At 42.0% G+C, this 27,397-nt stretch overlaps 1 protein-coding gene and 1 long non-coding RNA gene across 12 annotated transcripts in view; both read right to left on the bottom strand.

Annotated features, from left to right (window-relative positions):
* LOC310852923 overlaps window positions 1-2,403 on the bottom strand; it is a 42,513-nt gene extending 40,110 nt beyond the window's left edge. The window contains exon 1 of the long non-coding RNA XR_014568441.1: window positions 1,954-2,403. This is a non-coding gene — a long non-coding RNA (uncharacterized lncRNA). The remainder of the gene's footprint in view (window positions 1-1,953) is intronic.
* Window positions 2,404-6,621: 4,218 nt separating this feature from the next.
* Window positions 6,622-27,397, bottom strand: part of CAMK2D (calcium/calmodulin dependent protein kinase II delta) — a 143,261-nt gene continuing 122,485 nt past the window's right edge. For all 11 annotated transcript variants that reach the window (XM_083756645.1, XM_083756638.1, XM_083756640.1 and 8 more), the window contains 4 exons: window positions 16,429-16,504; window positions 14,910-15,004; window positions 10,451-10,679; window positions 6,622-8,715 (listed from right to left, as the gene is read on the bottom strand). In XM_083756645.1, coding sequence (XP_083612771.1) covers window positions 8,712-8,715; window positions 10,451-10,679; window positions 14,910-15,004; window positions 16,429-16,504 — 404 coding nt within the window. In that variant the 3' untranslated portion in view covers window positions 6,622-8,711. The remainder of the gene's footprint in view (window positions 8,716-10,450; window positions 10,680-14,909; window positions 15,005-16,428; window positions 16,505-27,397) is intronic.

Here is a 27,397-nt window from a genome sequence, read left to right as displayed (position 1 = left end):
GCTATGTGCCAAAGGTTCGCATATGAACCATTGCGTTTTATTTCAGCATATTTAAACAGTCCCCATCAATGTTTTGCAGAATATAAAAGAGTGCCTCTCGGTCGGAATTTTGCGAGTGACCCTGTAGCTTAAACCTTTTTAGGGAGAGAGAACAGGCTGACCTTTTTGCACTGTTCCAAATAGGTATGTGCACTTTACCCCATTTCTGTGATCTTTTCACCCCTTGGGGCAGGAGAATGGTGTTTGGAAATGGCAAACACATGGCTCACACATAATGTCTTTAGCATGACAGTCTGCAAGATTGCATTCATCCAGTTCTTTGAAGCGCATGAAAGTAGCATTACAAAGCAAAAGTGAGGTGAAAATGGGATTGCTTTCCTATAACAGCTGTTAAAAGTCAGGATATTGGAGAAATCTACTACTTATAGATGAGATTCAGCTCAGCTCTTGGCAGTCTGTGTATATTAGGGGAAAGTGTGCCTACATTTGTGAAAATAACATAAAAATGTGTATTGGGGAAAATTGATAAAAAAGTGTACATTGGCCAAAACTGCATGCAAATACATTATATATAATTTCTTGCATTTTAAAACAAAAGGCCCACATTGAAGAAAACTAGTATGTCAGGGTTCTCGTTCTGCCTTCTTGATACACATTCACAGCAATATATATAATTAATCATATTTCTAACCCACCTTTCTTCCAAGGAGCTCAAGGTGATACACACACACCCATTTTATCCTAACAACAACCCTGTGAGGTTGTTCAGTTAGGCTGAGACACTCCTATTGGGCCAAGGTCACCTGGCAAGTTTCATGGATTTGAACCCTGGTCTCCCAAGTCCTAGTCCGATATTCTAACCACTACACCACATCACACCACACTGGCTCTCGCTAGTGTAACCCCTCACCTGAAGCATAAAAAGCTCACGAAATTATTGCCTGACCAAATTCTTTGACCTTCAGAACCAGAACGACTTTCAGACTCACAATCTGAAAGCTACAGAACCTGTAATATCAGATGCATTTGGATTTAACCCATCTCTTTCCATGAATGCTAGCTATTGACTTATCAAGGTTGCTAACAGGTCCTTGAGAAGGCAGGTGGCACTGTAAGGCAGCGCATGCTGCCTTTCCAAAATGCTTGATTTTTCTTTGCAGAGATCTCAGATTACAAAGCAGGTTCCCGAGTGGAATCTCCATGGCAAGCCAGTGGCTCTCATTATTGGCTTGCTTTAAATATGCCCTTTGGCAGACATTATTCTCCTGGCCCTCATCTCAGCAGAAGGTGGCCACCATCAAAAGAGAAGTCCAAACAAATGAGCCATTAGTACCAAGTGGTTGTTTCCAGCTGATTTATGGCCTCTTTTGTGCTGCACTGCATTACTTCCTACAAGTCTTGAGGCCTGCTCCTAATTTCCATGGCAGGCTCGCTTTATTGTCTCTGTGTCAGAGCAGGGCAGAAAATAGCAACACATTTAGCAGAGCTACACAAATTACACCAAGAAAATGGATTTTGAATCTCCCCCTCCTTGCAGCTGGTGGAACGTTCAGCATCCTACAGACTCTCTGAAGGAATGCTTTTTTCAGCTATAGAAATTGAAGCTAATACAGAAAACACTGCATCAGCCGATTACATTTGCATCCTACCTCAGTGTTAAAAGAAATGTACCAATTTCTTTGTTTCCTACATCACTCCCGTCTTGCCAAAGGCAGAAGGGTTCTGTATTGGGGCTCTCTGAAGAAAACGCAAAACACAAGTAGTGAAGGCAGCCTAGAATTACTAAGCAGCAGGCCTCATCACACGCAATGATACAGATCCTCTCCTTTACACAAGAAGCAAATAGCCTAACATACCAAGACACAAAAATAAGATAAACATACCAGACCCTCCTTTACAAAATGGTACCAGGCAAACAACAAGCCCTCCTTCATACAAAGATAGAATACTAACCAAACTTCAATCTTCATGGAGTCCCAGTGAGGTAGCAGCGAAGACCTGTCTGGCCAGGCTATGCAGCACTTATTTCAGTTTGGGCCTGCTTTCTCTCTGGTTCAGACCCTGTGATTTTTTAAGCTACCTTCACTTGGCTTTACTGTAATTAACTTCACCTGGCTTGGGTGTCTCATGATCTAGGCCAGCAGGCAAGCACACTAATTAACCTACAGCTGGGTTATCTCTGAGAACAGAAGCCCTTCTGCAGGCAATCAAGTCAGCAGGAGTCAGCATTAGAATCACTGCTGCTTATGGGGATATGGAGGGTTAACAATTCCTCTTGCACATTTTCACAACAATCCCCAGAGCACTGAAACAACAGGATCAGTGACTCACGTTGGAAGTTTCCACTTCAGCTGCATATGTTGCTGTGGTTTGACAACACTGACATGGACTTATCTCATGATCTGGCCATTTTACTTGATCCTTCTGAACAGGCGTGAAATATAGCCACAGGGTGGGGGTGGGGAGGCAAACCGTTCTACTCTAACATATGACTCAGCCTTAGACAGTGGTGCACTGATTTCTAGTCCAAAGTCCTACCCAGAGTGCACCACTGACTCAAGGCCAACCTTCTCTAATCTGCTGCCCTCCAGATGTTTTGAACTACAACTCTTGTCAGACCCAGCCAGGGATGAGGGTTGTGATAAATAACACATTGGGAAGGCACTAGATTGGGAAAAGGTTCTCTAGAGGATTATAACATTTCATCTAATAAGCAGTTTCAGTTTATGACCCTGATATCAAGGAGATACTCCTGAAACACATTTATCAGTTAATGGAAAATTATCTCATAATGAACACGTTAACATTAACAATCTATCAGCCTTGCAATTGTTCTGCAATGATTCGGTTTACTTCCAAAGGAGTTGTTTTGCTTGGATCTTACACAGAACCACTAAAAGGCAATCATGCTTTTAGTATCATTTTCTGCCCCCATAAGAGAAGTGTGTGTGTATTGTGTGGTCACCACCAATTACTAATTTGGAAGCAGTAGGCTTAGCACTGTTGGAAACAAGAGCACTGGGCAGGATTTGTCCAGTGCAGGAGGACTGTTGTTTTACATTCAGTTAATACCCATGTTAAACTTTATATTGGGTTTTTTTCCCTTTGAAGTCTATGGGTCACTAGTTGACCACCAGGCACTACAGCAGCAGCTCAAGCAAGTAAATTCTGGTCTAGAACATTTGCATAGTTTCTGTAAAGTAGTCCTGGAAAAGGAGCAATTTTGCTATTCACATGGTTGAAAAGCCAAAGACAGGAGCCAGACTGGCTGTCAGCAAAGGAGAGGAAAACAAACACATTTCCACAGCTTTATCTATATGCATTTATGGGTGCTGAGCACAGAAGCAAAATAAACAATGCTGTCAGGGCCATTGACAATAAAAACAGAGGCACTATAATAAATGGTCTCACAAGTGATGGCTGTTCTCTCTAATGTGTTCTGTTGTAGGAGGGAGACTGATCACTCCCAGTTCAGGCGCCAGGGAGCAAACCCAAACAAGCAAATTATGTGTATTGCATCCAACCAAGAGGAGAGTTCAGTCAAAGATAAATGGTTCTGGAGAGGGCTTTTAATGGGAAAAGCCCAGCGTTTCCTTGCAAGCTACATGTGAGCAATGAAAGCTGCACATTCTTGTTGTTGACACCTGTCTGTGTTGAAAGACAATGGAGTGTGCCTCTGCGGATGAAGCCAAACCATAGAGTTACCTCGCCAGGGTGCAAACCTGGGCAGGGCATGTGGAGGCCCTGGGCTGCTCAGATGGAAAGACCCCACTCAGTCTCACTGAAGTGGTCCAAAGGAAAGCAGAGCAATACATCTAGCACCAGCTTGAAGGAGTTGCTGGAAGGAGGCGTACAAGACACCATCCAACCATCTTAGGGACTCCACTCTGGATTATTGCAGGGTTCACTCCTTAGCCTTTTCTTCTCCCAAAGATATCTCACAAGGCAGCAGAGGTTTAGGATCAGTGTTTTCCTTCTCCTAGATGGGCTACCTTCCCAGGTTGATGAGCCTCATCTGCCCCACATTTCCTTCTACAGCACCTTAGAAACTGCCTTCTTTACCACTGGACCCACTATTCATCTTGCCTGCTCAATCCACCAGAGCCTGTCTTTGCATGCATGCATGACTTCCCCTGAATACAAAGACGGGGTCCAGCAGGCTGAGCGGATGATTTAGTGTACCTAAAACAATGGCGCAGAGGGTGAGATAAAGCAAGTCCAGCTTTTTCATCAAACTTCTCAAAGCCATCCAAAAAGACTCCTATCACTCACCTGAGCTTCATCGGTGGTACCAAAGATGATGGAGACTGGCTTTGATGGGTAAAACAGCACAGCAGATGCAGCTGCTCAATGGTCTTGCACAGTCATATTCCTTCACAGTAAGACAGTACCCCCTGCCCCAGTCATTTCACATGCTAACAAACTTTTTATTAAAAGCCATGAAATATTTTGGATGGAAGCATTTACCCTGGAAAATGTGTCATCTTGCTGAGTCCTAATATGAGATTTTAATATTCTATGTTTATATTTAAACACAGTTATTTACACTGTTGCTCCATGACAATAGGATTCCATTTTTGTGGGGGTAGAACATGGATGCCCCATCTATCCACCCACCCACCCACCCACCCACACATACCCTCTGTATACAAAGTATCTGATGAAGGCTTCTGACTTCAGAGGTAGGACATCCACGGTGCCGGCAGGAGATCCCAGGTGCCATCTGCAGCTGACATGGGGCTAGGAGGGCCCCCTGCCTGGCAGCCTGGAGAGCCACAGTCAGACAGGGTAGGCGAGGCTGAGCTAGCTGGACCAATTGATCTGACTTGGTAATATGGCAGTTTCCTGTGTTCCTATCTAGGAGGCAAACATTTTAACAAAGATCACTATCATAACCACCAAAGAAGCAAATTACAGGCCAATGAGGCACGACAGCATGGCAAGCATTCATGGCAAGAACTGCTTATAGAATGGTTTAAATTGTATTTGGTATTGGAATAGTTTTAACTGTAACTGTTCTGAGATGTTTTTAATTGTCATTGTTTTAATCTGCCTTGGACTGTTTGCAGGAGGAAGGGCAGGATAGAAATTCAACAAACTGACAAACAAAACAAAAGAAAGAAAGAAAGAAACAATGCATGTCTATTATTTTGCATTTTGGAGGTTGCAATGCTGATTTTCTAAGATCTCTGGCACATTTGGGTAAGTAGATATGCCTCTGGTTCAGTTCTGTCCACACTGGCCTTAATTTGGTGCACAATATTCTTATTTGCAAGGTGGGGGAGACCATGGAGGAGGGATGGGAGGAATTCCACATTTTAGGCAACTGTGTGTTTGCTACAAACAGCAATAACAACAACTGATTGCAGGTAACACCCTGCTGACAACACACGCATCGCTGTTGTTAATTAGAAACCAAAAAGAGAAAAAATTATCATAGCCTCCTTGTAAGGTACCCTGAGAGATGGTGGCGTGATTGGGGAAGAGGAATCATCTTCATAAAGTTATGATTTCCCAAGAAGCATGAATGCTGAACTTATTTTAAAAGTTAAATATGTTCCAAGAGAGTCTATAATCCAGTCACACTCCTGTAGGAATTGAAGAGTGGGAAGAGACACGTTAACAATCAAGCATTACTGTTACCACCTTTTCATTTCTCTGGACTTAGGACAAGTTTTTATTTTTAAAAATAATGTATTAAACTGCTTTGAAACATACAACCTTCTTCCTTCATGGAAAGCTGCAAGTTCACGTTTACGGGGGTGGGGTGTTCAGTGAATAAATCTACAACGTCAACCAGTGTTACATGGGAACGGTTTCCAACAATTTTCGCAGTCATGGTGGCTCCTGAAAGTACTGCCTTAACTCATGGTAATGACCGCAAAATGAACTCATATTCGTCCTCCCGGGGAAAAAACCCACAAACATATGGAAGAGGCCCTAAGATCTACTTGGATGCTCCCCAAAAACAAACCCTTGGAATAGCAAGCAAGTGACCGCCAGATGGCAGCAAACTGAAAGTTTTAGCCAAGCACAGAAACACAGGATAGTTGCAGCTATCTCAAACAGACACAATGGGTGTGGGGGAATGTTTTCCCGCGACCATATATGATATTGACCCTCTTCCCTCTCCAACTCCTAACTCTCTCCCAATTAACAGAACCGTTTAATGTTTTTCTGAATGCCTATGCAGAAATAATTCCCATTAAGTTCAGTGTGCATAGGAGAGGATTGGAGAGGTGGGTGGAACCTGATTCTTCTAACACCTCATTTCATATATGCCCACTTGACTGCTTCGATCTGCAGAACTGGCCCTGCTACAGGTGCCATGTAATACTCCTTCTGCATTGGAAGAAATCTACCTTTTAGCGTGGAAGCTGCTACACTTTGGTACTCCCTGCCAGAGACATCAAGAAGGTGTCTTTGCTGTACTCTTTTCAATGCCTACTTAAAATCTACTTCTGCAAAACTTGAGATTCCTCAGAGCCTGTCAACATTATTTCGCTCTTTGCACATGTTTGTGTGCGTGCGTGCAATTTGCCTACATCAGGAGTGGCACTCACAGCCTGAACATCAGAATCAAGCGTCACATTCTCAAATGAAAACAATGAGAGCCAAATGTCAGCAGAAATCACAAATTTATTAATTCTTAAATATATCAGTCAGTTCTTTACCATTATGGCAAGAAATATATATATATATATATACATGGTGTCGCATGGTAAACTGCAGTGTTTTGAAAATGACAAAGAGTTAGGTGTGTAATTCAGTTGGAGTGCAGAGAACTAATTCACATGATTCCCTCCCCCCCCCCCCCCGTCCTGCCCCTCACATCTTAGTGTGGAAAACAGTTCTGACCTAGAGTAATATGGCAACACCACATGCTATGGTAAAAAGTGTAAAAAAGAAAAAGAGAAAGAAAAGAAAAGAAAAGAAAAACATCCTACACCTAATTTTGTTAAATGTAAATACACTTATACCACCTAAAGCTGCTTCACAAAAGAAGAAATTGATTTAATTTTTTTAAAAAACAAAATGCACGAGGCCACTGTGCCTTTTCACAGATCCCCTTTGCGGGTTAATATGGCTCAAGACATTTACTGTAGATGCTTGTTATAAACATTTCCGTGGGTTGTATAAGAATCATCACCAGAGAAGCTTAAATTTCTCTAACATATATATGTATACTAGGAACAACATTAAGATGTAAGGAATAAGATCCACTTTTGATTAGTAATCAATACAGAGAAATGAAAGTTACCATATACAAATTAGAACCTTTTTTTGTCTGCTTTAAAAATTTCAAGCTGCTGCAAGTTGTAAATTTAACTTACTAAAAAAGAACATTGATCAAAGTATCATGCGCTATACACTATTACAGAAAACCGGTAGCCCCAATGTTAACCAAAGAGAGAAGAAACAAACAAAAGTATTTTTTTTTTCAAAAGGGAAAAAACCCCTATTTTTATTGTTAACTTTTAAAGAAGAGGAGCAACGCTTGCAGGAATATAATTTCACATCTACACAACAGAAGCAATCAAATGGCAACTGAGCAATCTGTTCTAAACAGACACTGAATTTATTTCCTGCTTACTTTGCGTGTATATATGCAGCAACAGGGGGAAATAGTTAATAAAGCTGCAATAAGTATTTTAATCCACACTGTTCAAGAATGTTGATGAGCCATGAGAAAATAGATAAAATTATTATGGCAAAAGCGTAACAGTTTTATTAGAAAACAGATGTTTTCTTGGTAGTTTCCTTTTTGTCAGTTAATAAACTGTTACAAAGAAAATTAAGACAAGTAAGCTCCTGATACTAAGCTTTTAAGGCCTAATTGTCCTAGAGTATCTTGACTAGAGCATCAGTTTAAAAAACCCTCTACAACTTGCTTTAATAAATGTACTGTACATTACTTTACCCTTTTAACCACCAAAACCCATCTCATATTAATGTGCTCACTGCTTGGCTCTGAACAAATGAGAAAAAATACTTCAAAACATCTCCTCTTCCCCTGCACTTACAACTACAAAGCTAAATAAATTGTTAAAAATAAAATGAATTTGCTGACCAGATAAGAACAGTGACAGATACTTCTAGTGAGGTCAAGCCAGTAAATTACGCCATTTCTCCCCAGTTTACCTACAGTGAGTCATAACAAAGATGGCTCCTTGAAAGAAAAGCCTACAGAAATGCTTTGGTCTAAACCCAGTATTTCTACCCAAATGTCCTACAATAACAAAGGTGCTGTTAGTAGGAATTATTTCTACTATGACCAAAGCAATGCAGATTGTCTTTAAGAACAAACGAGCCAGAAAATAGAAGTAGCGAAAATTAAAACAAAGTTAACTGATTTTTATTTTATTTTTAACCTTCATTCCCTTAGTTTGCACATGAAGATATTGCTCATCTTCTGGCATGAGAAGTATACTCTGTATATTCTCTAGCATTTTACTTGCCCACCCTCTTTTCTCCTGTGTCTTATTTTCTTCCATTTTCAGTTTGCACGGAACATCCATTCCCTTCACTGAAGTGTAAACAAAAAGTACCAATGGAATATACAACAAAATGATGCATCGTAAATGTATCACATGTAGAAACTTCACAGCTTCATGCACTCGAAGAACATGCATGAAGAGGGCAATGGAGTGGCCAAGATGGTAGCCAACCAAGTGCAGAGTGTGGAGGACAGAACGTGGCACCGCAGACATTTAGCTAGGAGGGGTGAGAGGAAAGATGGGGGGGGGGAGAGAGAGAGAGAGAGAGAGAGAGAGAGAGAGAGAGAGAGAGAGAGAGAGACTAACATTAATTGCTGAAATATTACTTTCGGGGCTAAATCATAATTTCCAAATGAACTAAAACATTAGGATTTTGTGTGCGTTTGTGTGTATTTATATATGTACATACACAGAGAAATCAAATTACATACACCACTATTTTCATATTCAAACTACTGTGACATTTCAATGTTTAATAAAAAGTAGGTAAAGGTAAAGGACCCCTGACAGTTAAGTCCAATCATGAATGACTCTTGGGGTTGCAGCGCTCATCTCGCTTTACTAGCCAAGGGACCAGACGTTTGTCCGCAGACAGTTTTTCCGGGTCATGTGGCCAGCATGACTAAGCCACTTCTGGCGAAACCACAGCAGCACATGGAAATGCCGTTGACCTTCCCGCCGGAGTGGTACCTATTTATCTACTTGCACTTTGATGTGCTTTCGAACTGCTAGGTTGACAGGAGCAGGGACTGAGCAACGGGAGCTCACCCCGTTGCGGGGATTCGAACCACTGACCTTCTAACTGGCAAGTCCTAGGCTCTGTGGTTTACACCACAGCGCCACCCACGTCCCATTATTAAAAGTAAAAACAGGTGCAAATTATCCATGCATCCTTTTTTGTTTATCCCTTGTAGGGAATTGTTCAATAACATCCATCCTCATTCAAATAAATCAACATGATAATGATTTGATCAAGACAAAGATATAAGCAAAGCTTTGTTCATCAGATGCTATTGTGAATTACAACTCAAGTTTCCACTATGCAATACAGGTGATGCCCCATTTATGCAGGGGTTCTGTTTCGGGCCCATGTGCGCATACACAAAATTGCAAAAAACTGTGAGCACCCTGGTGAGTCCTCCTAAACCATACCTGGCCGTCCCTTTGGCTTGTGGGAATGGGGAATTGCCTATACTGTATTTAAGGTGTGCCGAAAGCCTGAACACTCTGATGCTATCTTGGTCAATGCATCTTGTTGTTTCCAGACTGCAGATAATACACTGATCCTGAGCAAAAGTAATTTATTAGGAGTATTTCTAAACAATATTTAAAAATCTCTAAGCCATATACAAAGATAAAACCTAAAGACCCCAAAACAATAGAAAAGTGTAATAAAAACACAGATAAAACATAAAACCCTGGTAAAATAATATTTGTTCTAAATAAATATTGAAAAAAATAGGCAAAAAGAAGAATTCAGTAACATGCTCCAATCTTATGGGGCTAGGGAAATCTGGTCTGAAGGGCTCAACAGTAATCATGTAGACAGAAGCAGATGGGAGCTGCAGCTTTTGATTCATTTTGTTGATTCAATAAAGGGAGAATTTGTGGCCACTACCCAGCCAAAATTAAATAATATTAGAAATGTGTATTTACAGCAGCTGAGTGGGCTTCATTCTGCACTTGATTTTTGCGGATTCATCGCTGCAAATTCTTAGGAGTCAGTTGCAATGGTTTCGAAAGCTGATTTGGTGCATACTGAGGTAGATAGGAAATGGAAGTAGCAGCCATCAACGTGCTTGGCCTGGACATATCAAATGCTCTAAGCTCCCTTCAAGAGACACCTGGTTGATAGGAATGTGGGGCCTGGAAGACAAGTAACTGGGGCCAAAGAAAAGGGCACTTAAAAGGATGGGCAGACGACAAACTGAAGATGAGAATGCTTTACTCACTTGATAGGTACTGTTGGTGATCCTGAACGGTGGAAGTGAACATTCTGCCATTTCCCATCGCGGCGGTGCCAGACTCGCGTCTCTTCCGACTGCATTGTCTTGGGCATCCCACTCCCATCCATGTACTGAGTCAGCCGTATGTACGCAATGCAGGCAGCATCATCCCCCACGAGGTGGACATGCGGATTCAGGATGATGGTGTGGACTGGCTTGTTGCTCTTAGACAAAGCTACAGGGAGGAATGACACATGGTATAAAACTCATAATGCACAAATGGGATGCAGCCCTGAACAAAATGTGGGCATGCTTCTAAAAAATGTAGATCCTGAGCTCTAAATGGGAGTTGAAAATACACTGAATTTTGTGTGGCTTGTGTGTCCACAGAAGTTAATGTGTTACTGTCAGGGAATTGCCATCAGGGCCGGAGGGAGAGAGCGGGCTTCAGAGGGACTCCAGAGAGCACCCCGGGAGGGGGAGAGGCAGCCCATCTTCTGGGGAAGAGAATCAGCGTAGCACCAGTGGAGAAGGGGGGCAGATGAGGGAAGCGGCGAGGCGGTTCCATGACTCCTTGCCGGGAACCAGTGGGGAGAGTAGGGGTCCTCCACTGCCCACACCCTCCTTGCGCAGAAGGCTTCTGCGCAGGGAGAGTAGGCGGAGACTAGGCGTCAAAGAGCTTCTTTGCTGGAAGAAGTTCAAGAAACGCCCACTGACGGATTCTGCCAGCGATTGAGACAGCCACGGGTGAATGGCTGTCCAGACAGAAAAGGTTCACTCAGGCAACGCAGCCAGGTGTGGTGCCGGTTTATGCACGAGCAACCCCTAGAACCATTATAGTTACATTACGGCAGAATCCTGCTGAGGCAGAGATATTAATTAAAAGATGATGCAGAATTTTTTTTTAAAAAAAAACCCCACACCCTTGATCATACTAGTGATGGTCAACATCGTTTCCCTGATCACAGATGTGACAATGGAGAAAACTTAACATGTCAAGCAAAAACTCATGGATCATATGTGGAGTGTTTAAAGTGCTTCAAATGAACTCTCTAAATCCTTACAACCACCAAATAACATCTTGGTTAGCGACTAACACGTATGACCCCCTGAAATTTTGCCTGTGAGGGAATATGGCCCCCTTGGCTGAAAAGGGCTTCCTATTCTTAGGTTACATGCCAAAATGTATTTAACATGCCTGGGTTTGTTTGGTCACATATACATTTGGACTTCCCCCACAGAATTCTGGGTACTGTAGTTTGTAAAAAGGTGCTGTGAGGCAGAGCTCTCTCTCTCTCAGGGGTAAAGCACAGTCGCCAAAATTCCCTGGGGGAAACCATGACTGCTAAAGTGGCATGAACGTGCTTTAAATGTGTGTTGTTATTTACACAGCTGCTGTGGGGCAGCTGGCGATCTGGACTGGAACCACAGAATGCCAACAGGGCATTAAATGATAGTGTGTTGCCAAAATAAAGTTGAAACAAGCCTTGAAGCACGGCCTTGAAGCACATCCTTCACATCTGCTTAGCAACAAGAATTCTCCCCTGCAACAGGTGTCTTTATCAGGGCAGTCAGTGTGTCTGACAGAATATGTGAGTCTGTCTCTCTGCTCGGAGCAGAGATATAGTTCTGTTTCTTATTTTATATGTAGAGCTGTGGTGTTGTGCAACTTGTAATGTAAATAATAAGACTTTAGAGAAGAACTGGATGGGTGAGGTGGCTGTTCCTGTCACAGGAATTTACCAAGAGAGGGCTGGACTGCTGCTGGAAAGACGCAGGAAGACTTTCTGAGGAACTCTCCTGAGACGAAGAAAAGGAACCCCAAGATTTGGAGCTCACACACTAACAATTAACCTCTTTAGGGAACCAGACAGAGGGCCTTCTCGGTAGTGGCGCCCGCCCTGTGGAACGCCCTCCCATCAGATGTCAAAGAGATAAAGAATTACCTGACATTCAGAAGACATCTTAAGGCAGCCCTGTTCAGGGAAGTTTTTAATATGTAATGCTGTACTGTTTTTAACACTGATTGGGAGCCGCCCAGAGTGGCTGGGGAAACTCAGCCAGATGGGCGGGGTATAAATAATAAATTATTATTATTATTATTATTATTATTACTCTTTTCCTGTGTTCCAGTCCCAACAAAATCTGCACCACCCCTTATTCTGTATAGGCTGCTATTTCTCCTGGGAGGAACATTGAGGAATATGTATGAAACTGAGGTTTACTCAGCTGAATGGATAAGAAAATTCAACTACCTTATTTATCTGTGAGGCAATTCTCTTCTAGAGAAGAACTGGTGCTGGTTCAAAACATGCCCAAATTAAAGTTAACATCCATTTTATGTGTGTATATGCAACTGGTATCCTGCTTCATCAGAATATAATAATGCCAACACTAATGGTGGGGGAAGGAAGGAGCAAAGTGTGATGGGGGGGGGGGCAGGGATTCAGTTACCGTAAGTGAGAACAGCTTGCTCTCTTATCTGCTGATCCAACCATGGGTGAAATCCTTTTTCCCACTATGCATGCTGGATTGCCTCCATGTATGCAAATACGAGAGCATTTGTTGTTGTTTTGCAAGACCTGCGGGGTGCCGTTATTATGCAGAAGCAAAAAGCTGTTTATACTATAATTTACACATTTACACATTAGTGGAATTGTTATCCAAAGAGGAACACTGTGTTTTTTCCACTAGCTTGCTTGTGGATATACAGCGAGGAAACATGTACCTTCCTGAGTAAAAATGAAGCTTCTGTTCCTTTTATGTGGCTCAGGCACTGAACCTTAAAAAGAGGATTTATATTCCTCAGCAGTGTACGAACAATCAGCCCCTATGGGACACTGATGTGTTTCGAACACTATAACAATAGATCAGTCTTGTAAAGTGAGCTGGTGCTAAAGGGGCAGTGAGATTTGCTGAAAAAATTTATCAGAGTTATTTCAAATGAGATTTTAGCAGGCACCATAAGGGGGTTTCTACAGGAGTTATTGTCTAATAAATAGGTCTTCCTTGTTTTGTCCAGCAAAGAAGTAAACAAAAAATCAAAGAAATCAAGCTATTAGTGCTTTACAAATGGTTGCTCTTCAAGATGCATGCAATACCTCACATTCTACTTAGGAGGGACAATAATAACTGATCTTTTTTAAAACAGCAACAAATACAATTATTAATAACATTTATTTAACATAAGGGCCTCAGAGTCTGTTCATTTGCAATGCCATGCTGCTGCCACCGGTTACTTCCACATCCTCTTCATGTGACTTTTTGGCATAGAAACAATTCCATGAAACAATTCAATCACATATGTTTCTTCAGTGGCTGCATTTGGATGCCACAACACACACAGTAAACCATGGCTTATTGTGATGGGAGCAAACCTAGCCTCTGACTGGCTTGCATGCTCCTCCCTCGTACTCAGTTCCTCTGCTGCTGAGTAGCGTGGAATTGATCATTTCTGTTTTTGATAAACCTTAACATGTCACATTGTTGAAACCTGGCAAACTGTAGATAATTTTAGTTATGGCTTCCTTGAACAAGCCAAATTCAAGTCATGCAACTGGGCCTGTTAATCGTTTAGGGAAGAGCTTTCCAAACTGTGTGTCATGACACGTTAATGTGTTGGCTGCAGTGTGTAGGTGGGTCGCTGAAAATGCTCCCTGCGCTTCTCCTAGGACTGGGAAAGGATTTGCTTAACCTCCAGTTTGCCAGTAAAACTGAGTAACTGTGTAACGAAATGATGCATGTTTAAAAAGTGTGTCACCAACATGAAAAGTCTGGGAAGCTATGGTTTAGGGATTCAGGCGTAACACTAAACTGAGGTCATGCTGCATTTGGTGTGGCTGCCACTTGGGGGCCACATAACCTGCAAAGCATGATTGCACTTTGCATGTTTATGTCTATAGGAAGAAACTGTTCAAATCCCACACACTTCCTATAATGCACTGTAGCAGTGTCAATTCTTTGTTGTGGTGGGGGACACAGGCAATTTGCTATCAGTTACTTATTTATAACTGGAAACAGGGAGGCCTTTTCAGATATATAATGTGGTGAAAAAAAGCCCACATAGCAAGAGAGAGAAGCATTGTAGGCTCCTGATACACACAGAAGCGCCTAATTTCAGACACTGGAACAAATGGGTTTACTAGGTCAGGAGCAAAACCTACAGTTGTGAGGCCACTTTCCTAACAACTCATATCATGCTCACTTCATCTGAATAAGGGGAGGTTTCCATGGTTCACTTGCATTTAAAAGGTCCCAGGGTTCAATCCCCAGTATTTCCAGTTAAAAAAGAGCAGGTGATTCAAATTTCTAAGCCCATTTCATGGATCAGAGGGAATGTTGGAAAGCTTTCCCCCATTTAATCAAACAATTCTGAAATGCAAAAGAGTACAGTATTTCCAGCAACTGGTGCTTAACATCTCCCAGGTACACAAGACCTCAATTATCTGAATTACTATTAACATACCATTCTCAAAGTAAAACCGGTGGAAGTCCATTCCCTCTACAAGATTTCCCAAAGCTTCAGGTTCAAATGAGGTGAGGCCTGGATCACATATCTTCCTACAGGGCAGGGAGGAGAAAATGCTCATTTCAAGAGCCATTCAGATTAAAGATCAACCAAGTGGAGGATTGGGCTGTCATCTTTCAGATTCAATGGAACCAACAAACCACATGAAGGTGTAAAAAATATGCTTAGTTCTATGCCCTAGCTTCTGCAGAGTTAAATGAGCAATATGCATGAGCAAGATATATTTTGCATCTTCACTGATGGTGAAGATTCAGCCATGGTTGGATTCAGATATCCTGACCAGGCAGCTTAACACTGCTGCTGGTGGTCTGCAACCCAATTGGATTGCAAGAATTTCCATGACGATTGCAACTTGGACAAGTGTGGCTGTGCGGTTGCACAGTTAAACTATGGAACTCACTTCCACAGGAGGCAATAGTGGCCACTGACATATCACTTCAAAAGAGCATCCCATACATTTGTGGAGGAAAAAGCTAACAATGACTTCTAGCCATGATAGCTATGCTCTGTCACCACTATCAGAGGCAGAATGTTTCTGAATACCAGTTGCTAGAAACCGCAGGATGGGAAGGCGCTCTTGTACTCAGTTCCTGCTTGCATCTGGTTGGAACAGGATGCCATACCAGACATGCCATCTGCCCAATCACTAGATTAGGCTCTTCTAATGTTCTTACTATTTTCTGGAACCAATCCTCAAAGGAGGGCTGGAACCATTGCCAAATAGTCTCTCCTAAACTCATCGCACCAGGTGGTCTAGAAAGATAATCATCAATGGTCCAGCAGAACCAACAGGGACATACTCCCCCTTGTCCAGATCCTAGAAAACACTGTTTACCAAGGTGAGCAATGCTGCCCCAGTCCCAAAACTAGACCTGAATACTGATCGAAATGGTTCTCGATAATCTGTCCCAAGAACCCATGGAGCAGAGATGCTACCACACACGAAAATCCTGTTCAAGAATGGGAAATACAAGACTTGTCCACATAGTGAATATAGTGAAGCCAATTAGTTAAGACTGTCTCACAAGAGTCATATTAAGGATGGGACAATGCATTCCTCTTAGGAGACATTCATTACTCTTCTTACCCACTCAACCTAGCCTCCTCTGGCAAGTTTAATCAGCCAAGATGGGCAAAGTCTCAAGTGTATACAACAAGTCATACACTTGCTTCATAAAAACATGAGAAGAGCCCTGCTAGATTAGGTCAAGGGCTATCTAGTCCCACGCTCTTCTCAAAGTGGTCAACCAGTTGTGCATGTGACATCCCACAGTGAAGACAGAACATCTAGCCTCATATGTTTTATTGTCCATTTCTATGTAGTGTATTTGGGTTATTTTACTGTCTATGAACATTTGCGGAATTCTTTGTTCTCACAACTGTGCAAACTAGACACTGGATACAGCCTTCGGCATTTGTACCCCATCTCAAGAAAAATAAAATAAATGCAACTTACGTGTAGGCTTCAAAATCCCCATTATTGATAGCTTCAATCAGCTGCTCAGTAACCTTGATAATCTCCTGCTTACGAGCTGAAGACAAGACAGAGACATGAATAAGATGGCACATTCAGAGGTATTTGCACAGTGCAATGGAAACCAGCAGAACAAAAGACTCTCAGGGTATTATAGAGTTGAAGCCGTTAAGATTTCTGCCCAATCAACGTGATTGCCCTTCATGCACTGAGGCCTCTTCTCTTCTCCTCCCTCCCAACATTACAGCAAGAAGCAAGTTAAGTTGCTGTTAGAACTTGGTACATTTTTGTTGTTGTTTGAAGAGATATAAAGCAAATGCCAGAGATATATTTGGAAAGGATTTTTGTAATCTATAAAGCTTTTAGAGAAAAGAATCCTTTCCTATGCCACTTGAGTTTGATTCTCTCATGCATGCCATCTAGCGTCATCCTCCAGTTTCTGTAACTTCAAAGGTGGGATGTGCACATTTCCTGTAACCAAATCACCAGAAAATATCTGTAAACTATTGAGATGCCCATAAAATGGTGGACCGGCTATGGAAACATGGCCATAAAGATACAGCCAGTACCCATCAAAACGTCCTTTCCAAAGTGACTTTGATCTACCTTTGTTTCCTTTGGGGTCCAATGCTTTCTTCCTCTCTTCCTTCCTTGGGTTCATTATATCTGCCTGTTACTTAGCTGTGCTTCCAGAAAGTAGCTATGCCGTAATCCTGGGTGGGGAACAGGATTTGGCCAGCAGGCCTGATCCAGACATCCCCCACTCATTGCAGGCTGCCCCTGTGCCAATCGCTTCATGTCACAATGATGGCAAGTGATCCAAAATAAGTTTCCCTTAACTGATGTGGCATGAATTGTACTTGCAAACAGAGATATGTGCCATCTGGGTGGGCTATATAGGTTTGCCTTGCTCTTTAGGTATTTTTTAGTATGGATTTTCTAATGAGCAACAGTACAGCATCTGTTGATACCATTCCCTAAGCCTTACTTCCATTGCATTCAAAAGTAGCATGTGTGTTTCACAGAATGGGCAACTCATATTTAGTTTGCAGTACTCCTTGTTTACAATATAGAAAATCCAGAAAGCCAGAGGTTGGGAGATTACTTTTCAATAGGAACACCGTGAATGGGTATCTCTCAACTTAATTCAGTTTGTGACAACAACTGAATCAGGCTCATATTTCTGCAGTTTTTAACTGCATGAACTGTATCAGCTGACCTGAAAGCAATGTACATGCACAATCCTACAACCCCAGGAAATGAGATTAAGGAAGCCTTATTGCTACTGTACACGGCTGTGGCTGTACATTTCTATCACATCTGGCACCATTTCTTCCAGCACTACTCACACACCGCCAACACACAAACACACTTTTGTGTGTGTGTGTGTGTATACATTTCATTAGCACAATAGGGGCTTGGCAGGATTAGCTTTCTCACACATTTGTCAAGGGTCTGCACACCAAATACCAACTGCACCTCAGAGCATATATCCATGCAGTTACACAGTGCTGTCCGTTCCAGTTGAATAGGTGCAAACCATCAAGAAGGTGAATTTCTTTCCTACTCAATAAAGGCACGGGAGTCTTCTGGCTCTAAAATGATTGCTTCTGCTATAAGCAGCACAGTGCGCAGTTATATGAGAAACTTCACTCTCTTGCCCTTGCCTGAGTCATTGGAAAGCTGACCCGCAAGCATGATGAGAGCAAGCAAAACTTGGGAGCAACAAATACAAATAACAGAAATGCTTCATCGCTCGTGCTGAATGCAGCTACAGGTTTATACATGGGATGTAAGATTTTTAGTAGGAAATAAAACAAGAAGGGATTTAAAAAAAAAAATGCAGGGCGGTAAGAGTTTGAGAAAGGCCTTCAGCAGCAAACAACCTGAGAGAACTTCAAAAGAAAAATTATCGAGAGAGACACAGTTTTCAATGCCTGGCTTGTTGGCTGTCCAATTTAAGGGCATATTGTTCCTTCTACATGTGGTATCTTTTTTCATTCTTGCAGTTCTCTTTCAGTTTCTTTCCAGCCTGTCAACCTTTTTCTCCTTTTCACTTCAAAGCTTCAGACTGAACACAACAACCCTGATTGTAGTCATACTGTAGCACCTCCATCTTGGATCCAATTGCTTTTGAAACTACCACCTGTTAATGGCACTGGCTTTTTGAGCTACAGCATTCCCTTGCTCAGTTACATTCTGGTTTGGTTCCCATAAGCTTTCCTAGCTCGACATAGCCAGTTAGGTCCCATTCTTTTGTGAATCTGGCTTCTTTTCCCATTACATGCCAATTTACATTAGGTGCATACTGTGTTTTAATTAATCACTCCTGTACATGTGTACGTACGTACACACACACACACACACACACACACACACACACAGATACCTTCTGAAACCTGAAGCCTGTTGCACACACTTAGGGTCTCACCAATGATATCCTTTACTACTTGCAGAGCTGCAATCTCATTCCTACAATACTGGCAAACAACATAGAATCATAGTTGGAAGGGACCCTAAGAGTCATCTAGGCCAACCCCCTGCAATGCAGGAATCTCAACTAAAGCATCCATGACACATGACAATCCAATCTCTCCTTAAAAACCTCCAAGGGATGCACAAGATGAGAAATAATCTAAGAGGAGAAATGATGCTTGGATTCTGAAGTTCTGCAGCATATATGATACCCAAGGCCAAGTATTACAAAGAGTTGCTTCTCTTGTAGGATGACAACAGCAAAGCCAGCTGAAGGCTACATAAAGACTAAGGCAGGAGTGGGGAACCTGTGGCCCTCCAAACGTTATTGGATTCCAAATCCCATCAGCCTCAGCCAGCGTGGCCAAAGGTCAGGGAGAATGGAAGTTGTAGCTCAGAAATAACCAGAGTGCCACAGGTTCCCTACCTCTTTGACAGGAGATAGCCTGGCATCTGTTGGCCTTAACTTGGTGCTTATACCACTGATCAGGGTTGGATGTTTCTCTGTTCACACCCATTCTTGGAGAAGGGGAGCTGTGGCCATGCAAGTGGTCTTTCTGTGAGTACAACTTTCTTTGCATGAACGGAAGGAACTTCTATGTATGGAGCAACAACACTGGATCCAACCCAAACTTAGCTTATCACAACATCTACTGAATCAAAGACATGTACCATGCATGTTTCAGTTTGGCCCTTGGTCTTTGAATTACAGATTTGCAGTCAACCTTCATAATCAAGCCTCAGATAGTCTAAAGTTTTTTGAAGGCATGGAGTTAAATCAATGTACTCTGGCTTAATTGGTGTGCACACTGGGTTCAGAGTTGTACACATGCAACAAATTTGGTACTGCTCTTATGAACCAGCACCAGGGATTCTTGGGAATCCCTACTGGCAAGAAGGAGTGACCAGCTCATACACATTTGAAGGTAACTATCATGGGATGGAAGATGGGAGAGTGCTGGCAACCTCTGCAAACAGACCAATTGCACGGTTTATGTGCTCAGAGTCGAGCAGCTGGGTGATCACTGAGCTTAATCTAAAACTCATCAAAGCTGAAAGAGAAAATTTAAGTCTTTGGAATTTAATATGAATTCCAAATATTATTACTTTATTTTAGCATAATCCTCCCGTTTCACTTTATATGCTTATGATGCCAGGAATGCTTGTGCGTTGCAATAAGTCCTCCGAAGGGTTGAGGAAGTCATTTGCCAGGGGCAAGTATTGCATTTTGACCCAAGCTCTACAAAAAACAAAACAAAACCAACCCTCTATATGCATGCATGTATGCAAGGAGGGTGAGGGTGGAAAGGGAATTTAATACAGCTTCTTGCTGCAGTGATTTATTCCTGTGCTCATATAGTGACTCCAAAGAAGTTTAGAATCTACTGTATCACCCTCTACAAGGAAGACTGCCGTGCCATATGATAATATCTACACCATACATTTAAAGCACTCATGCCCCTTTAGCAGACATCTCTCCCCCCCCCCCCAAATCCTGGAAAATTAGTTTGCTAAGGGTGCTGGGATCTGTACTGCTGTGAGGAGTCTCTCAGCCCCCTTAAAAAACTATGCTTCCCATGATTCCTTCAGGAAAGCCATGACTATTAAAGTGGTATAAGACTGTTTTAAATGTATGGTACGGATAGTCACTCTGCTCTAGAAAAACAATTTCTGGGTTTTTCCCTGAAACGAGGAGGTGGTGGCAATCACCATCACTTAGGAACCAGTCAGAACAATGGTCCATCTCCCTCCCCAAGGTCTTAGACAGGAGTCTTTTCAAGCAAAACAAAAGTGGATCTGGCTAAAACTTACTTGGGGGAACAGGTAATGATTCAAGTTCTTATTGAATAATACATATCATTCATATGAAAATTATTTAAGTTCCTACTGAAGAGTAGGGTTGTTTTTTTTCTTCAAAGAAAAAGCCAGAGACATTTATTTAATATGTTTTGAATGACTTTATGGTGAACCTAAACACTTAAGCTGTCATCTGTACAGTGATATTACTTTCCAGTGTCTGCTGCTCCAAGTGATTCACTGTGATTCACTCACTAATGATCTGGCAGAAGTTTTAAGCAGCTGATTCTCTCTTCAATTTCCTAAGAAGAAAAGATTCTCCCAAGACTCTCTGCATACCTAGCGAAAACGCAAATGCCTCATGCCCTAATGAACAGAAAAACGAGAAACAGGAGAAACAGGAGTGTCAGCATATGGACTATCTGCTATCCAAACACACTAAAGGATATGTATACCTCCCAGCTTGCCCATACCAGGATGCCAGGCCCCTTAACAAAAGGAAGAGGAAGCTAATTTATGCACTGGGTATCAGCTATATGGTGGCGGCAATTACCATCACTAGGAACCAGTCAGCCCCCTGGCCCATCTGGCCCCCCAGGGTACTAGGCAGAAGTCTTTTCTGGTCCTATCTGGAGATGCCAAAGATAAAACTTGAGATTCTCTGCACGCAAAGCATGTACTCTGCCCCTGAGATACAACCCATTCTCAAATGAGAACCGGAGAGGACAATACCGATAAAATATGAAACAGGTGATAAAAGAGAGGGGTTGCTGGCACTGTCCCTGTCCCTGTCGGAGTGCACCCATCTTTTTGTGCAGGTGATGGAGGGAGTGATTACCAAGAAAAGCTGAGCACAGGCTGATTTAGAACATGATTTAAAACCACACAGGCCTCCCCTCGGCCACCCTTCTCAATTCATTCATGGGGAATACATGCAGGCAGGGGTAGGGGGGCAGGAGAGCAGAAGAGGATGGGGGTTGAAGCTTGGAAAAAGCTTTAAACAAGTGTTTAAAATGAACTTTTGAAAACCCCTTCTATTTTCTTGTAAAGTGCTAAACTTGAACACTTGATCATTCCAATCAATTTTCAGATCAAGCTTGCAGGGCAGGGGACAGGCAGGGGTGGCAACATATCTCTAAATTTGATAAATTTGTGTTAGCGGGTTTACTTCTCCCTGTGTCTGATAAAAAAGGCACACCCACAACCCCCTCCAGATAAGCAAGACATAGACCTACTTTCCTGGGGGGCTCTTTCATTCTCCCTCAGAATCCAAAGTTTCCTTATGAAGGTTTTGGAGAGAGGAGTGAATATTTGTCACCATCTAGAGTCACCTCATTTTTTTTTCCGGAAGCAACAGCACCATCTAGAAAAGAAAAGGGCCGCAATACCTATCCAATCAAAAACAGAAACATTAACATTTGCTTCTCAGCACTTTAAGAACGAGAAGCTTTGCATTAAGGAAAGGCACCCAGAGTGGCTGGGACAACCCAGTCAGATGGGCAGGGTACAAATAATAAAATTATTTATTTAATTTATTTAAATTTATTTTTCTTGTTGTTGTTATGTGAATTGAGCTCAGCAAAGATGTTTCAGTTAGCAACAGGCTGAAAAAAACACACACACTGTGGCTAAACAACAAAACTACATTTCTGGGCACTCTGAAAATTTCTGGAGGGCTGGTTTATACTCTAAATTCATAGCTTTTCAACACAGAAGTTTGCTAATTTTTGCTCAGTTGTGCCACTAATATTCATAGCATGCCACTCAGGAAATAGACTTAGGAGGTATGCCCGTAATCCATTGAGTTTTCCAGAATTTTTTTTTAATAACAGAGAATTGTAGAGTTGGAAGCGATCCCAAGTGTTATCTAGTCCAACCCTCTGAAGTGCAGAAATCACAGCTAAATAATCCCTGACAGATGGCTATCCAACCTCTGTTTAAAAACTTTGAATGGAGGTTTTGAATTTGCTAAGGTTTGGTTCCAAACACAAGACCTTTCTTTCACCAAGACATGGATTGGGGAGTCTTCTTGATTTGTTTAGAACTGCACAACCCAATATTAGGTCCCAACTCACCAAATGGACAGCAGTCCAGAAAGGAGGAGGACAGTACACACGTATCTTCCCTGTGGGGAAAGGGATTTCCTCCCACCATTTTGTGAGAAGCTGCACCTGCATAATTATTAGATCCAGGAGTGCTGCCCTGCTTTGCATTTGACCAATCAGATCATTTAGAGCAGGATAAGATTATGAAACTGTTTTGCATAAAGCAGATGGCTCTTACAGCACCATTCTCCCATGGCACGATGCCAATGAATTTCAACTTTTAGACAGATTGGGATGGGGGGTAAAGCTTGTGTCCTTGTGGCTTCTGCTTCTGGGCTGAACTGTGCTTCAGAAACAGACAGGAAAACATCAATCTTCTGAAAAGTGCATTGACACTATATTGGCATAATGCTCCGTTCATCCAAAGATCATGCCCACTCATCTGTGTTTACCTAATAATTAGCCAATAAAAAGCCTATGTGTTCAAGGGATGAATCTCATTGTTTCTGTTTTGTTTTGACTGAACAAGGACACTAAGTCCTGTGGCACTTTATTAACTACTCACGCATCTGGCAAAGCTACCCTATGAAAATACATGCCAGAAATTAAACAGGCGGGAGCCATGTTACTCCATTACAGCAATAGACACATACAAGGCGAGTCTTGTGGGACTTTAAAGACAATCATATTTGCTGTAGCATAAGCTTCCATGCACTAGCACCAATTATTTTACAAATGCCTAGGCCACAATAAACTCTGCAAGTCTGAAAGTACCCACAACACATAAAAAGAGCATGGCGGTATCAGTTTAATGTCCATCTAGTGTAGCATTCTGGTAACATCCACCTACTTCAGCATCTGGGTTGAATGCCTTTGGAAGGCTCACAGATACTAAAAAGGGAATTGGCCTCTTCCACTGGGTATGCAATAGCACTTTGCCTGATTCTATGCCTGGGATTTACCCGTAAGAAAACATGGACAAAACTGAAGGCCTCATAATCTATTTGTTTGCAATGAAGAAAGATTACTATGCTGGCTAGTATATCAAAATGGCAGCCCAAGTTTACCAATACAGCATTTTGCAGCTAAATGTTGGCAAACTCTGAACAGCAGCTCTATTAAAAGAAGATTATGGGCAACATTCAATCTCCAGTAGCTGAGCTTTATGAGGCTGCTGCTGTTTATTTGGTTTACAACACATCGTATTAACGCTATACAGAAAAAAGTTCCACTTTCTTTAAACAATGCGGCGACCGCCCCCTGCCAATGTTATTGGACTCCAACTCCCATCAGCAGCTCCAGCCAGCATGCCCAATGGACAGGGATGGTGGAAGTTGTTGTAGTCCGGCAAAGCCTAGGAGGCCACAAATTCCTCATTCTTATTTCAGCAGTTTGCCCATGGGTGCCTTTTAAAATAGTACTTTGTATAGGAATGCCTGCCTCTCTCGTTGCCTTTGTCTAACACGTCTTCAAAAAAGAAGGGGTGAATGTGGTTGAGGTTTGTGGTTGTTTTTTTTTAAAAAAATTGTGACTGGAAAGAGTAACTGTAGAATCTCAGGAAATGCTTTTAAAAGTGCAATAGAAGCAGAGCTTTTAGAATCACAAATGACATGCCATTCTGAAATAGCGCATGGCAGGCCGAGTGAAATGAATGGGGGCTGGACAAGAGCACCAGAGATCTTGATGCTCTTGCACTGGGTGCACAGGAAAATTTTCAAGCACACTGTGCAAACAGGGGCATTTATACCTCGGCTAAATTATTCTACTTGAGATGTAATATGTTTGTATCTATGCATGCATCCAGATAGATAGATAAAACTTTCATATACCAACTCATATTTTAAACTGGTAATGGCTAACTCTGAGGCCTATCATATGCAAACCCCATAAAAAACAAATGGAACTTATGCTCCTAATCATTTCGGTGGGGTTTGCACAGGAGAGAGCATTCTGGCAAATTATACCCAGAATGGGTAAGGGGTGTTTACGGATCTCATAAATTCCCCTAACAACATGCTCTATTTATACTTAACACCCGTGAATGCCAATAGCTGCCATCTGGCTCCATCACAATAATTGAATGCTTTATTTCTACAGGACAGCCACATGCCATTATGATTCTGTTTTGCAGCACTCCATCCTAATGCAGTTACATGGCAGCAGGTCTCATTTTCCTTATACAAGTCTGAATCATCATTCTTTGCAGCCACTGAGATATTCTACTGCCAAGCAGAAATATACCAAGTCAGAGTAAGGCTCGTAAAGAACAAAACACACAGTAATCCATTTCCTTCATAGTGTATCTATATAACTTTGCCTTGCTTATATTTACTTGCCCTGTAAGTAATTTCTGCTTCTGATTACGAAACAAGAAGCACAACATTTTCTACTGCATTTACCCATAAATTAAACATTCTGCCCTTTCCCGATGTAATATTTTCATCATATATAAACTTTAAAAAGCAATGCAACCCTTGCCTCAGATACACTGGACCTCCTTTGGTTTTGATTTTTTTATTTATTACGATTTTACTAACGTGATAGTGTTATCTGTAAGCCACCTCAAACGGATGTGTACCCTTAAGGGTGGGATGTAAATAATTGCAATAAATAAAAATGCACTCCATCTGTGCAGCACATGAAATATCAAGCACTGCACCCCCACCAAAACAGGGATGTATTTGTGTGTGTGTATCTACGACCTGGAGAATATGCTGCATTGGACTATAATCTCTGACCTATGGCACATCTACCAAGATATTTGCCTGGGCCAAGTGTGGTGCAGACAGTGGCGTAGCGTGGGGGTGCAGGGGGGGCCGGCCGCACCGGCCGCAACATCTGGGAGTTAGGGTTAGGGGGCGCAATTCCACGGGTTAGGGGGCGCAAATTACTTGCCTTGCCCCGGGTGCTGACAACCACTGGGTGGCTACGCCACTGGGTGCAGATGAATGGAAGCACGATTAACAGGATTATTTTTAGGATAAAATGGGAAGGGGAAGAACCAAGTACACCACCTTAAGTTTTCTGGTGAAAAGGTGGGGTATAAATGTAATACTAAACGAATAATAGGGCTTGGTAGTGCTACCATTCATTTAATGGGTCTTGTCCAGGAGAACATCCTGGAGGAGTGTGCCTTGACCTGTGCTACATTTTATTAATTATGTTATTTAAACATTTGTTTTCCATTGCTCAACACACACACAAAAACTCCCCAAAGTGGCTCAAAATAATAAAACAGTGTTTTAAAAATTCAGCAAATGTCCCAAGAGCCTATTGAATATAAAGAGAAGACAAGATCACTGGTTTTACATCAGCAACACAAACATTCCTAAACCCACTACTGATTTGTCTATAAAACACAAGAATTTCCTTCCTTTTCCTCCCAGTGAATGTGATGAAATTCAAATTCATCCAACTTTGCAGGCAAAATGATTTCTTTAATAGGCTTTCTTCCTCACAGAAGAGTCACAAATGGGCTTAGTTTCATCAAAGGAAGGGAGAGCATCCTCCAGTGTTAAACAGACATGGTTATCCAGACATTAAATTGAAGCCCACTGCAAGTTTCTGGCCAAGTCTCAACATTATATTTCTACAACTGGGAGCGGAGACAGAGTGAATGAAGTGAACTGTCTGCACCTCTCAACTTACATAAAAGAGAGGAAGGAGTGGACTGGGAGGGCCCAGATTCATGCAAGTGACTCTGTGAATTTGTAATTTTCTTGGACTTTGCCGCCGAATTGATGGAAAGAAACACAACATATGAACAAACAAAGATGAGCAGGTAGAGTATGATCAGAATCCTCAGGAGCCACAGGCAGCAGGAGCGGCCGCTGGGACACAACAAAGATGGCGACAGGTAAGATGAAGAAGCAATGGGAGAAGAGAGATGGTGAGTAGAACATGACACCTCCATGTCACCCTCCTTTCTGAGAGCTGTATGTGGGGCATGAAAATGTGAGGGGGAGGGAAGAAAAGAAAAGAAAAGGCTAAAGCAAAAATGGTAATTCAGTCACACGCAACAAGTGAACATCTTTGAGAATGGCAAAATCAACAAGAACTCTTTACGGAAAAACCAGGTTGACCCAAAAGCTGAAAGGGATACTATTCACCACTATGGGTCTCTGTTCAGATGCCAGCACAGAAGGAATATATCCTTACTTTCCTATGGTAATATGCACTATTTACCCAGATAAATAATATTTACCTCGAGAGAGTAGCCAGTGCACTTAAGTCAGTTTGTTCGTAACATTCTGGTCGAGCTACAATTAATGCAGATCAGTAAAAACAACATTAAATATGGAATACGAGTTGCATTCATAAGGTACCTGCTAGGCTAATAATGTGATTCACAAACCCATGGAGTAGTCCTATAGACTCCACTAAGATGAACGCTAATGTTTGGTCATTATTCTAATCCTTCTTTTCAAGGGTGTGTATGTTCTTAGTATCTTCAGAATCGCCAACCAAGTTAGATAACAAGCGGATTCATGGAGGATAAAGTTATCAATGGCTATTTGCCATGATGATTATGTTCTGCTTCCACTGTCAGAGACAGAATGCATCTGAATATGAGTTGGTGAGATTCACAAGTAGGGAGAGTGGGCTCAGGTCCTGTTTATGAGCTTCGCATATGC

This window comes from Podarcis gaigeae (assembly GCF_964106915.1).
Source record: "Podarcis gaigeae genome assembly, chromosome: 9".
Taxonomy (NCBI): Eukaryota; Metazoa; Chordata; class Lepidosauria; order Squamata; family Lacertidae; genus Podarcis; species Podarcis gaigeae.
The sequence above is the reverse complement of the archived record's forward strand: the minus strand, read 5'-3'. Positions and strand labels throughout refer to the sequence as shown.